The following is a 13,634-nucleotide window of genomic DNA, read 5'->3' as shown; positions in this document are numbered from 1 at the left end:
GATGGCGGCTTGATTACCTTCAAGCCTTTAAGACCCCAGACGATACACTTTTTGATAGCTGGGCACCATCAGCTTTCTTCGCCACATTTGCTTATGCACCCATTTGTCTTCAGTGATCCGTTCGACACCTCGTGATGACACAGGCTGACATGTTCTTCCATGTGGGCTTTGTTGCTTCTGAGCTAGAGGGCCGCTTGTTTACCTTCAAGCTTTTAAGACCCCAGATTCTATGATCCTCACCTTCCCAACACAACCGCTGAAGACAAAGTAGGTGAATAAGCTTCACTTTTAAAGATGGATTGTCCATCAAAGTAGAAAAAGCACAAATAACAAATGACAAAATAAATAAATGGGATCTCACAAGAATGAAAACACTTTGGTCATCAAAAGACCTTACAGATAACCCCCTCAGGACCAATAATGAAGAGTAGCAATACCAGGAGGGTAAAGGGGAAGGGGTGGGGGGGGGAGAAAGGTGGAACACATCACAATGATGAACATATAATCCCCTCCCAGGGGGACAAACAACAGAAAAGTGGATGAAGGGAGACAGTGGTTTGTCAGAGTAAACCAGTCTCTGACAATCGTGGAGGGTCCTTAGGTGCAATTGTACCACGATAATATATAAAGATCACAGTAAAGTCATAGAAGATAGGAGAGATAGAAGAGAAGGTAAAATAAAGGAATCTGATACATTTTATATTAGCATGCTCACCTCAGTTCCTCTTGGTGGTCCACACGGAGGTGGCAGACAGAGGAGGAGAGAGGGAATATATTTCTAAGGAAAGCTTATATATACTTAGAGGCGTGCAAGCCCCCCGGAATACAGGTAACCACATATGTCACAGAAAGGGGTTGTACCATAGGCAATACAGCAATGGGAGGTGGATGATCTAGGGGTGTACATGCAATAGGAAGAGGTGGGGTCAGGGTACACATGTGACAAGATAAACGGATCCTAGATTCAGGATGGCAGCCTAACGTTGGTTGTCCTTGAGCTGGTTTGACTTATTGTCTGGGCTCTACATGGAAACAATCACTATCTTTATCAGTTTGGAATGAGCCCCACCTACGGTGGAATGCTCTGGATAGCTGATGGCGTTCAGGGAGAAAGCTTCTAAGCAGTTTGCTTCCAGGTATGTTATAATCATTTGCCATGAGTTGCAAGCAGTGTCCTACGTCTGACATATATTTGGGGGAGACAACCTGGGGGAAAGCCTTTTTGTATCCCACAGTGGTTGGTGTAAGACATGAAAAAATATATATAAATTATCAAAGGTTCATGAGGGAGGGGTGGTGGTGGAATGAACTGATACCAAGGGCTGAAGTAGAAAGAAAATGTTTTGAAAATGATGATGGCAACAAATATACAAATGTGCTTCACACAGTGGATGTGTGTATGGATTGTGATAAGAGCTGTCAGAGCCCCCAGTAAAATGATTTTAAAAAACAAAAAAAGACTTTCCAGAGAAATTGAAAAGACAACATACCAACTGGGGACCTAACTTTGTAAACTAGACATCTGATAAGAATCTAATAATAAAATGCATATAAATAAGTCAACAAGTTAACCAAAGACACATAAACTAACCATAAGATGGGCAAAGTACTTGAATAAACAGTTCACCCAACAGGATATTCCAGTGACCATCAAACACATGAAAAGTTGCTCATGATTTTTCAAGGTTTGAAAAAGAAGACTGAGTTGACTGAAGAGGAATGCTTTGGAAAGGAAGCCCACGGGTCCCTTAGCTAGTTACAAGGCCAGGACCAGAGTCTTGACACAAGTCACGTATAGCAATGGTGGCGTAGGAGTCACAGAGGCGGGTTTTCCGATTTTGTCTCCACAACTTACTGTGGTGATTGGGCCAGTTACTCAGTCTCGAGACTAGGAGGCGAACCTGGTTTCTCATTTACAAAATGAAGAGTTGCTGCTCCAGCATGGAAATGATAAAGTAAGAGCAAAATACTTGTTTAGGGTTTTGTGAAAAGTAGAGCCTCTGTAAGTACCCACTGTTTTCAATATAACTTTATTTAAAAATTGTGGGGGATGGGCCCAGGCCCACCCACCCATTCCCAGCTATGTCGACCCCCTTCCCCAGAAGATTGCAGTTCAGAGGATAGCACTGAAGATACAGCCTGGGGAGAGTGGTGGATCTGCCCAGACCGCAAGGGAGCAAACTAAGAGGGAGGAAGGGAGGGAAAGAGAGAAAGAGAGAGAGCTGCATTCTGGCCCATCAAGCCCCAAGGATGCCATTCCTGCTTAGCAGTCAAGGCACAGAGAGGACCATAGGGCCAGCCCCATCGTGAGACAGGACCTCCCCTCACTGACCCACAGCGCTGCAGGGCACAGCACTGGAGACCCAGTGCAGGAGTTGTGCCCGGTCTGACACCACCACCCCACCCCACCACCCCTACTGGGGTGAAACACGAAGGGAGAGCAACAGAGCAGCAAGGGGAGCAAAGAAATGAAGTCCCCGAGGAATCCCGAAAATAGAGTTCAGAGGGCAGGGTTTGCCACCTCATCAGATTCAATCAGAAAACATACATAAAGGTCAGCAGACAGACCTGGAACTATTTATAGACCCTCTTTTCTTCTTTTCCCCATGTTTATCTGTATCTATATCTGTCTATAGATAAGATAAACAATCCCAAGGAGAAAACAAACAGGACTGATGCTTCCAAGGGGGACGCGGGAGAGGGGGAGGTGGGGAAAACGAGCGCGGAGCCAACAAACCCAGGGACAAGGGAAGAACAAGAGATCTAAAATTAACAGCGAGGAGGGTGTAGCACGCCTGGTGGGTTTGATCATGTGCAATATAGCCGAGAGGAATTACTGAGAGTCGAATGGTTGAACATGATAGTGGGAAAGAAGGAAAGTAAAAGAATATAGAGGAAAGAACTAGGAGGCAAAAGACATTTATAGAGGTCTAAATACAGGCATGTACATATGTAACTATATTAATACATAACAATAGGGATATAGGTCTATGTTCATATATATTAAGTATCAAGGTAGCAGATGGACATTGGGCCTCAAGTGCTTCCTCAACGCAAGAACACTTTGTTCTAATAACCTGCTCACTTTACACCCTGAAGTAAAAATGGGTGCATAGAAGCAAATGTGGTGAAGAAAGTTGATGGTGCATGGCTATTAGAATATATAGCATCTGGGATCTTATAGGCTTGAAGTTAAAACAAGTGGCCATCTAGCAGGGAAGCAGTAAAGCCCACATAAAAGAAGCACACCAGCCTGTGTGATCACAAGGTGTTGACAGGATCAGGTTTCAGAAGACCCAAAACAATCATATCAATGACGGGGGGTCGGAGTGGAGTCCCAAAGCCCATCTGTTGACCATTGGACATCCCCTCACAGAAGGGTCACAAGGAAGGGACTAGCCAGCCAGGAGCAGTATAGCACTGAAGAAACACACAACATTCCTCTAGTTCCTTAATGCTTCCTCCCCTGCCACGCCCACTATCATTACCCCAGTTCTACCTTACAAATATGGCTAGACTGGAACATGTACACTGGTACAGATAAGAGCTCAACACAGGGAATCCAGGACAGATAAAACCCTCAGGAATAGTAGTGGGAATAGCTATACCACGAGTGTAGGGGGAAGGTAGAGGGAAAAGAGGGGGGGGGAGGGGAAGCCGATCATAATGATCAATATATAACACTCCCTCCCCCAGGGGGACAAACCACAGAAACGTGGGTGAAGGGAGACAGTGGCCGATATGTAAGATATGAAAATAATAATAATTTATAATTTATCAAGGGCTCACAAGGGAGGGAGGATGGGGGAGGGAGGGAAAAAAGAGGAGCTGATACCCAGGGCTCAAGCAGAAAGTGTTTTGAAAATGATGATGGCAACATCTGTACAAATGTAATTGATAAAATTGATGTATGGATTGTTGTAAGAGCTGTAAGAGCCCCCAATAGAATGATTTATATTAAAAAGGAGGGACTGGGAAGAGAGAAAATGGTGACTGGCAGTGTAGACAACTTTTGGATGGAGTTTTACTCAAAAGATGGGTGGGTGGGTGAAGGGAGACATCAGACGGTGTAAGACATGACAAAATAATAATTTATAAATTATCAAGGGTTCGTGAGGGAGGGGGGAGCAGGAGGGAGGGGGGAAAATGAGGAGCTGATGCCAGGGGCTTGGGTGGAGAGTAAATGTTTTGAGAATGAGGGCAACGAATGTACAAATGTGCTTTACACAATTGATGTATGTAAGGATTATGATGAGTTGTATGAGCCCCCAATAAAATGATTTTTTTTAAAAAGAAGATGATGGGGGTTGGGGAAGAGACGGAATTAGAGCAGAAGCTATTGGGACATGTGGTGTTTAATGAATCAAACTAGAAAACAGGAAGAAAATCTTCCATTAAAGAGTTCATTAAAGTTGATCAGATGAAAAAACAAAACTGAGAGGACTTGGCAAGCCCACACAGAATTCCCACCTTCTAAGTGGAAAACTAGGGCTTGATTTCCAGCCAGAGCACCTCCTGCATAGGTGCCGCCCATCTGTCAGTGCAGGCTTGCATGTTGCTATGGTGTCAAACAGGTCTTAGAGTTTCCAGACTAAGATCCAAAAAAAATCCAACCAACTGCGCCATCAAGTCGATTCTGATTCATAGCGACCTTGTGGGATGGGGTAGCCCCTGCAGGTTTTCTGAGACTGTCTATCTTTATGGGGATAGAAAGCTTCAACTTTCTCCCGCAACAGGGTCAGTGGTTTTGAACTGCTGGCCTTGCGGTTAGTAGCCCAATTAGACTCTGCCGCAGACCCAAATATGAGCATTTATTTGTAGAAAAGCACCTGTGAGATTGAGTTGAGATGACCTCCCCACCTTTCTCACAGGCCATTTCTGTTGCAAATAATGACCCATGCCCCAGCAGAGGCTCTTTAAACCTACGTACTTGGTAGGCATTTTCTCAATAAAGAAATCGTGTCTGTCACTTCTAATAAACCACCGGCAGTTTTTATTACCATGACAAAAAAGCATGTTACTTTGCGGAAATTAGGAATATGGAGAAACTTTCCTCCCACCAGTTTCTCTTCAGATGAGACAGATGGTAACAAATGGGAACTTTTTGATAGTGTAAGGTCAAATGCCAGCATTTAGAAGTAATGCATGACTTGGTGAACCAACATCTTCCAAATGATGATACATAATTATGCACGGTTAAAGATCCATTATAAATACCAGAGTGCCTAATTTTAATATTATAATAGTACAAAAAGTTTATTGATAAGTCAATCTTCATTGTAACACATCGTAAGAAACGATCATTTGTCAAGTTTGGGTGTTGCATCAAAGAATACTCAAATATCTGGAATGGTATTAAAAAGCTTCTTTCTCTTTAACCCAGAACTATCCCTTGGAGTTTTTGTAAAATCAGTTTAACTAGTAAAGACTGTCTCCCTGAGAATGATGCTATTTTACAACTGCTCTACACAGGATCCAATTGACAACAGGGATTTGAAAGATTATATATAGAAATCTCAAGGAGCAATGAGTTAAATTGGAGGGTGCAAAGCAGTTGTACAACTAGAAGACTATGATCAGTATTGTTAAAAGGTGTACATGTAGAAATTATTAGTGTTGTTTGTGTGAATAATTAGTATTGCTATAATTAGTATCGCTGAATTGTACATCTAGAAACTATTAGTGTTATGTTTTACTGTGTATATACGCAAGCAAATAAAGTTAGAAAATTTTCCTTTTGTTTTTTTTAAAAGGCTTTGTTAGGAAAAATGGTCTGATTTACTTTTGAAAACCAGCCAATGAAAAGTCTTCATGAACCACAAGGTTCTGACCTGTAACTGATCACAGGGCTGATGCAGGGTCACCTTGTGCTGCCTTCTGCTGTGCTTGGAATCATCATGCATTAACTTGGAGCCCTGGTGGTATAGTGGTTACAAGTTGGGCTGTGATCTGCATGGTCAACAGTTCAAAACCACCAGCAGCTCCATAGGAGAAAGTCTGGGCTTTCTACTCCTAAAACAATCTGGAAACTCACTGGGTCACTATGAGTCAGCGCTGACCTAATGGCATTTAAAGGTTATCCAAACACCTTTTTGCTTTTATAAATGAAGTCTCTCAAGTTTTTGCACTAGTGCTCTTGATCTATTTCCTAATAATTTATTTCAGACCAACCATTGGCCCTACTAGGTTTGGGCACTAGAGAAATAAACTCTTCTCTGCCTTGAAGGAGTTACGGCCTTAGTGGTATGGCACGGGGTTGGGGAAAAGATAGTGCGCACTCATAAAACAGTATTAGGGGCATGAGCCTTGAAAGACACACTAACCAGCCCACAAGTGGGGGAAGGGAAAACGTACCAAGCCACTGGAGGGTGAAACATCCACGTGGACAAGTGATGTTTAATGGGGGAGTGGGTTGGTGTGGGATGATGATGAACTTGATGTATCCAGGAGGTAGTGGAGAGCAGAGAGGTTGGAACTGGTTTGGGAGTTTTCAGTGCTTATGCGGCAGTTCAGCCGTTGGCCATAGTTGCAGAGGTGGAGAGGTAAGCCAGGCTGGGTGGGAAATAATGAGAGTTCACCATCTATCGGATGTCTAGCATAAAATCCATCGGTACACTTAACGACAAAGCACCTTCGAGTTGTAAACTCCAATACAACTGATCGTTTAAACATAGGAATTTGTCGATATAGTTTATACTAAGATGTCTGCGGGGTGGGTGCTAGGGGGTACAGTCTGTAGGCCACCTGACTTTCTTGTATTTCAAACGAGGGGACTTCAAAGAGTTCATGGGAAAATGGAATAAAAGGTTTTCCACAAAGCCCCTTGTGTGCCATTTTTCAAGTATGTCACATTTTGGACACTGAATTTTTACCCAAGGCACCCAGTGCAGGTAATCGGGCCCACCAAGCTTAATAATCCAGGGTTCTTGAGAGTATGTATCAAACCGTAACCATAACCAGTCTCCATTCACAATGAAGTCAATGTCAAACCGCTGTTCAAGGGTTTCCAGTTTAAGTATCACCACGTGTGAGGAAGCTGAATGCTAGTTAGACACCAGTGAAATCAGTACTTTGTGTGTGAGCCTACATAGGACTCAGCAGTGTCTAACTTAAGTAAATGCATCCAATAACCAGGTTCCTGCATTATACAACAGGGTAGACAAGTGAAATCAAAAATATCAAAAATGACATTGTGATTAGTACCTCGTTTATTAGCTGGTTTAATAAAGTAAAAGCTTATCATGAAAATAATGGTAGAAATAGCTTTCTAAAAGTTTTTGGGATATGCTTACAAAATGCCAGATTCGGGGGGAGAACATCCTGAACAATGACGATGCAAGGACGAGTGGCAGGGCACTGTGGACAGGTTGGCTGTGTGAAGTCGTGTTGGCTTCCTGAGGCCATGGGGCGTCTGCTTCAAAATTGTCCCAGGACAGCTTCTAAATACCACAGGTCGTAAGTTTAATAACACAAAGATTTCAGTTTGTCAGCTATTTGAACGGTTCTGAGTTCCTTTGGCTACGATGACATTCATTCCTGTACCACTTGTCCTTTTGGATGTCTCTTTACTCTCGAGTATGGACTGATTGTATTATCCATCACAAAATCATACAATACTTTGATCCAGGAATGATAGTGGGGCAATTTGTCATAATATTCAGCGGCGATTTTTCTCACCTAGAAGGGAAAAAGTACAGGAAGACGAGTTAACAGTTGGTACAAAGTCCTGTTAAAGACAGAGAGAATGTTCCACATACACACTCCCCAAGGAGATAGACCTTTCTCCCTCCTCAGAAAAAAAAAGAGGGGAGCGGGGTAGTTTTCTGGAATTCTGAACGAAAGACAGCAGCATTTCCATAGTTAAACACATTTGATCTAGGATTACTATGAAGCTCTGACAGTCTGGTTTGCAAAATTTGGCACATGGATTCTATAACAAGTGCATGCAACTCAATTCATTCGGTAATTTTAGGGGCATACCATGTGAGTTGCATTGTACAATATAAAAGTAACACTGGCTCCGTTTTTAAGGAACTTACTAATAAGGCATTCTGGAGTGCACTTATCAAGTGCGTGAATCTGTCATCCAAAGGGGCAATAATTTGGGGCACAAAGTTCTTCCATAAGGAGCTGCAAGTCAACACTGTGCACTTCAAGTACAGCCACTACCTGTCTGCCAGTGGTGGTGCCGGGGTTGAGTTGGGCTGTGATCCTCCAAGTTAGCAGTTTGAAACCACCAGCTGCTCCTGGGGAGAAAGGCTTTTTACTCCTGTGAAGAGTTACGTCTTGGAAACTCACGGGGGCAGTTCCTTCATCATTGACATGATGGCAGTGATTTAAAAAAATTTTTTAAATATGTCAGTGGAGATTTATGTGTTGCTATAATGCTGACAAATTTCAGAGGAACTTTCAGACTAAGATGGGTTAGGAAGAAAGGTGTGGCAATCGACTTCAAAAGACCAGCCAATGAAAACGTATGGCTCACATGACCCAATCCTATTGGGAGTCACCATGAGCAGAGAGGCTCAATAGCAGCTAACTGCAAAAAGACCCCACAAAAAAAAATACACTGCATCATAATCCACAGTGGATTGATTGTCAAAGCCAGCAAAAATTTGTTTTCCTTAAAAACTAAATTAGAGAAGACACTATCTTTCAGAAAAAGTAAATGTCAGGGCCAATTCAGATCCCGAATAAATCTTTTGAGTCATGGCCCTCAGTCTAAAAAAAAACAAAAAACAAACCAAAATAAATAAATTATAATGGAAAACCAAGCAAGAGCTTGTAATTTACACTCACTGCCATCAAGTCGATGCAGACTCACAGCGACCCTGCAGGGCAGGGTAAAACGGCCCCTACGGGTTCCCGAGGCTGTAACTCTTTACAGAGGAGAAAGCCCTGTTTTCTCCTTCGGAGTGCCTGATGGTTTGAAATGCTGACCTTGTGTACGATCGTAGCCCAAAGCATAACCACTACGCCACCAGTGCTCCTGATAGGCTCTTCAAAAGGCCTAAGGCCAACAGTGAATACACTTCTTAGTACAAGGAGTAGGAAAATTTGGGGAATGAGTTCGCCAAGTGTCCAGCTTGATTCACATATTGACAATAAGCACTTAGGTTGTCTTGCTGCCTAAGTTAGCCGCTTTTCTGTGTACACAACGAAAAACATGCACTCTGAAGGGTCGATGAACAGCAGAGCTCAATTCTAAAAAGCGTATTAAATTGAAAACCTTATTGTAGTCAGAATGTTCTATAAACTCGGTTCTGGCAACCTTTGTACAATCCAGTGGATATATTAAAACCCACCACTTTAAGGGGGTGGATTCTATCTTAAACCAAACTCACTGCCATTGAATCAATGCCAACTCACAGTGACCCTACAGGCCAGGGTAGAACTGCTCCTGTGAGTTTCCGAGACTATAACTTGAGCCTCCTCTTTCTCCTGAGCAGCAGCCGAGGGTTTCAAACCTTTGACCTTGTGGTTAGCGCCCAACTCTTAATCAGACTACCACCAGTACTATTAAAACTAAAACCTTTCTACTGCACACCTATTAACTAACTTAATCCCATGTATACTGATGACAATGGTACAGGCCACTCTTGGCAGGGACTAGAAATGGCAGGAGAGGGACTGCTAGCACAGGACGCTGAGGCTGCCGGTTAGGCAGATGAGTTGACAAGAGAGGCAGCAGAGTGGGAAATGAGGAGTCAGTCATGTCTGAACTGAACGGAGTTTTCATCTATGGAATGTTCCAAGAAAATGGGCAGATGGCTCATGCTGGCAAAAATGATTTGGTTCAACGAGTGATTGACTTTCTCTTTACACAACAACATTAAAATGCCGCTTCCCTATTTAAGAAGGCAAGACCTCACCCTGACTGCTCACTGACAACCACAGAGCAAAATGATAGCTGTGTGCTGCCATCATGCTGTGTGGGGGGACAGCTGCCCAGACATTTTATTCTGAAATTTTTAAAGAAAAGTCCAGAGTAGATAAACGAGTGCCCATCTGCCCTGCATTTATGTTCACGAATAACCTAGAAACACCCCCCATGGCCCGTTTGCTCTGCTGATATGTGCCGGTTTCACCCTTAAATATTTCAACATGGACCTCTAACAGACACAATATCATGTAATCGGAAACCATCTAGCAGAGTTTGCACCGGCCCATGATGTCCCTTCTAACCCATTTCTGTACTCAATGGAGGATGCAGTCAAGAATCTCAAGTCATATTTAGTTGTCTTGCTGTGGGAGGTATGCATGTATTTAAACAGCCAGCATTTAAAAACTCGAGGGAGCCAACAGACTGGAACTGGGGGGTGTGAGAGCGTAAGATAGCGGACTACAATTCCTTACATTAAAGCTGCAACTATTAGGAACTAGTGTGATATTCCACCCTAGTTATTCCTCCATCTAAAACTATGGGTGCATTTTTTTCATCACAGAACTGCAAAAGCTACCCAGTGTGTCGATGGGAAGGCGGAGAGAACTTGCTGGGGAGATAAAGTTAAGAAAGTGATCATTCTGGAAAGGGTGAAAGATGAGGGTCAAAATGTTCCCTTCCTTTACTCTACAGGCAGTACACTCAACGTCTGCAGTTAGAAGTAGCCTCAGCCGTCCCTGACCACAGCTAGTTTGTAGTACTGGAAATTGATTAGTGATGTAGGACATCTGTATTTCATTTAAAAAGCCACCATCTGAGACTCAGCAAGGCCTGTTCAGATTAACAGTGATGAAGGGACACAACCGGAGGATTGCGCTTTCCATTCATGATTAGCTTTATAAGTCCACCGTCTATAGCTCTTTGGACATTTTTTGACCTAAGTGTAACCACTAGGCCAGGAGAGCAAACCCTTTGTGAATTCAGTGGTGAAACACCAACATCCATTCGCTAGCCACTCTTCTGATGTGGGACCGAGACTGGATAGCTGGCCTAGATTCCTTGGGAAATAAGCAAGTCAACACTCATTTTAGTCGTATGGCTACTGGAACTTAGGGTCAAAGTACTAAACTGTTGACTTACTAGTGGAAGGCTTTTGCCAGGAATGTTGGGGAAGTCATGATGTTCGTTGTGATAACCCACATTGAAGGTCAGCAAATTCAGAGGCCCGTAATATGAGTATGTTTCATGTCCCTTTAAGAACATGTAATGTTCGGCTATGAAATGTCCAGAAATTGGGTGCAAGCCCAGACCAAATATGGTGGCTGCCAACACGTAGACCAGAGATTTAACTCCAAAAAAGTAGTAAATGGCAATGTTGAAACTAATCTGGGCTACCACATTGATCATCTCCAGATAAGAAATAGGCTTGGGGTTGATGAACAGAGGCCGGAGAGCATAAAAGAGAGGCTGAAGAATAACCCATATGAACTTTCGGAATGTGGTACAGAAAAACCAGCCCTCAAAATCAGTAGGGATGTCCACATCGATGCCATCGCCTCCGAGGTAGCGATGATGGTCCATATGGTACCTCTTGAAAGAAATGGAATATGGAACGCCAATAGGAAAATTCGCAAACATCCCAAACCAGCGATTCCACATAGCTTTGCAGTTGCCAAAGGCACTATTATGGGAAATCTCATGAATTGCCAAAGTCATCGAGTGGTTAAGGCAGCTGCCTACAGCATATGCCCAGAACATGACCCATTTCCAGTCCAAGTCTTTCACTATGTATAATGCAATCAGCTGGGTGAAGACCATCATGGTTGTAATCCAAATCAGTCTGTAGTCAGGTTTCATCAATGATTTGATCTCAGGGTACTTCGCTGTAAAGAAAAAGAAAAACAAGTCAGGAATTCAGAAAAGTAACATTACTTCAGCAATCCTAATGAAATGGAACCCTTAAATGTCACTATTCTTTTCTTGTTCCAAATTTCTACACTTCATCTGTTAGTCTATCGCTATCAAACGTTTCTACTAAGCAAAGGGGTCTGAGTAGTAGTGTTACTAATACCAAGGAACGCTGAGAAATCCCATAGGAAAAATGGCCTGAGAAGCTAGAATTTCCACATTAGCCGGAGGGGAGGTACAAGAGTCCTAAGGTTTCACATGACCCAATTCCTTGTGTGCGCACTACATTTTTAACGGCAGTGGAAATGCACACAACAAAACACAGCCGCTCAACAATCTCAACACATATACTTCTGTGGCAATGACTACATTTGTCAGGTTGTACGAGGATCCTGTCCTTTTGTAAATGATCCCTTTGCCTAACAACTCTTCACACATAAAATAGACGTTTTTCCACTGTTGTGATCACAATGTCTCTAAAATTGCACATTCTATCCACAGGGGCTGGTCTACCCTGTCCTATATGGTTGCTAGAGTCAGTGTTGACTCAATGGCAGTGAGTACACACCTGGTAGCACAATATATTCGAGTTCATCCTGGAACAACAAGAGTTTGAACAATGTGCCTCCCCTTATACCTTGGGTTTGTTTTTGTTTTTAAAATGCTGTGTGCTACTAGTCATCTCTGCATGAGCAGTGCCAGTGAATTGTGTATCACACAAAAAAGTGACTGGCCTCTCAAGGGTCTCTTCTATTTTCGCCGTGTTCACTGCAGTCCTGTAACCCTTGAATAACACGTGGGACTCATACCAAGTGCTGCCAGTGACGCTGCAAGTCCGAAGAAGCAAAGTCCTGACACGAGGAACAAAGGCAGAATTGTTTGCTATACGCTGTAGATTGTGGCGAGAGCTGCGGTTGCCCACCATTCCCAAGATCAATGAATCTAGTGTAAGGACCAGTTTTAGAAAAGGAGATTCTGGAAGTTATGCCAGCAGGTGTGAGACCATACTTTTTAAATTTTTGCAAAATATGTTTTTATCTTATATTGAAAATGCAGCTTTCAAATGGGTGCAATATATAATACACAAAAGATACGAAACTAAAATTAAAAAAACAACCAACTTCATTGCCATGGAGTTGATGCCAACTCGTAGCGATCCTATAGGGCAGGCAGAACTGCCCCTGTGGGGTTTGGAGACTGACTCTTACCAGAGTAGGAAACCCCATCTTTCTCCCGCAGAGCAACGAGTGGTTTCACACTACTGATGGTGCACACTGCAGTCCAACGAGAAACCACCAGGGCTCCTTATAAGATACAAATTATGCACTGAGTTTAGGTTATTGGTAAGGCTTTTAGTTTGGGGGATGTCAAAAGTAGTAAGCAGATTTTTGATTACAGGTATGCATGTATGTGTGTGGGGGGGTGTTGAGGGTGGGGAGGGGCAGGGTAGGAGACAGGGAGTTGGTGCTCCTAAACCCTGAGTTGTTCAAGAGCCAACTGACTTAAGGAGCCCTAATGACAAGGTGGCTAAAGCACTGAAGGGTTCGTGGTTCCTACTACCAGCCGCACTGCTCTGCGGAAGACAGCGGCAGCAGTCTGCGTCTATAAAGACGACAGCTGTGGACAACCACGGAACTCTTCTACTCTAGGGTTGTATGCGTCAGATCAACTCAGCAGTGTGTTTGGTTGCTCCAGCTTAACTTTTAACTATTCACCCAGCCTCCTTTTTTTTTTGTTGTTGTTGTCCAGAGCTAGTGACATTTTCTTTTTTTTTTTTTCTTTTTTAACATTTTATTAGGGGCTCATACAACTGTTATCCCAATCCATACACACATCAATTGTG

The 13,634-nt window shown here is 43.1% G+C and overlaps 1 protein-coding gene across 1 annotated transcript in view; it reads right to left on the bottom strand.

Annotated features, from left to right (window-relative positions):
- Positions 1–7,190: 7,190 nt before the first annotated feature.
- DEGS1 (delta 4-desaturase, sphingolipid 1) overlaps positions 7,191–13,634 on the bottom strand; it is a 12,946-nt gene continuing 6,502 nt past the window's right edge. The window contains exons 2-3 of the mRNA XM_004699937.2: positions 11,024–11,766; positions 7,191–7,677 (exon numbers count right to left, since the gene is read on the bottom strand). Of these exons, the coding sequence (XP_004699994.1) occupies positions 7,531–7,677; positions 11,024–11,766 (890 nt within the window). The 3' untranslated portion in view covers positions 7,191–7,530. The remainder of the gene's footprint in view (positions 7,678–11,023; positions 11,767–13,634) is intronic.

The sequence above is a fragment of the Echinops telfairi genome, unplaced genomic scaffold (genome assembly GCF_000313985.2).
Source record: "Echinops telfairi isolate 266 unplaced genomic scaffold, ASM31398v2 ScPeMD7_7424;HRSCAF=8462, whole genome shotgun sequence".
In the NCBI taxonomy this organism is placed as follows: Eukaryota; Metazoa; Chordata; class Mammalia; order Afrosoricida; family Tenrecidae; genus Echinops; species Echinops telfairi.
The sequence above is the reverse complement of the archived record's forward strand: the minus strand, read 5'-3'. Positions and strand labels throughout refer to the sequence as shown.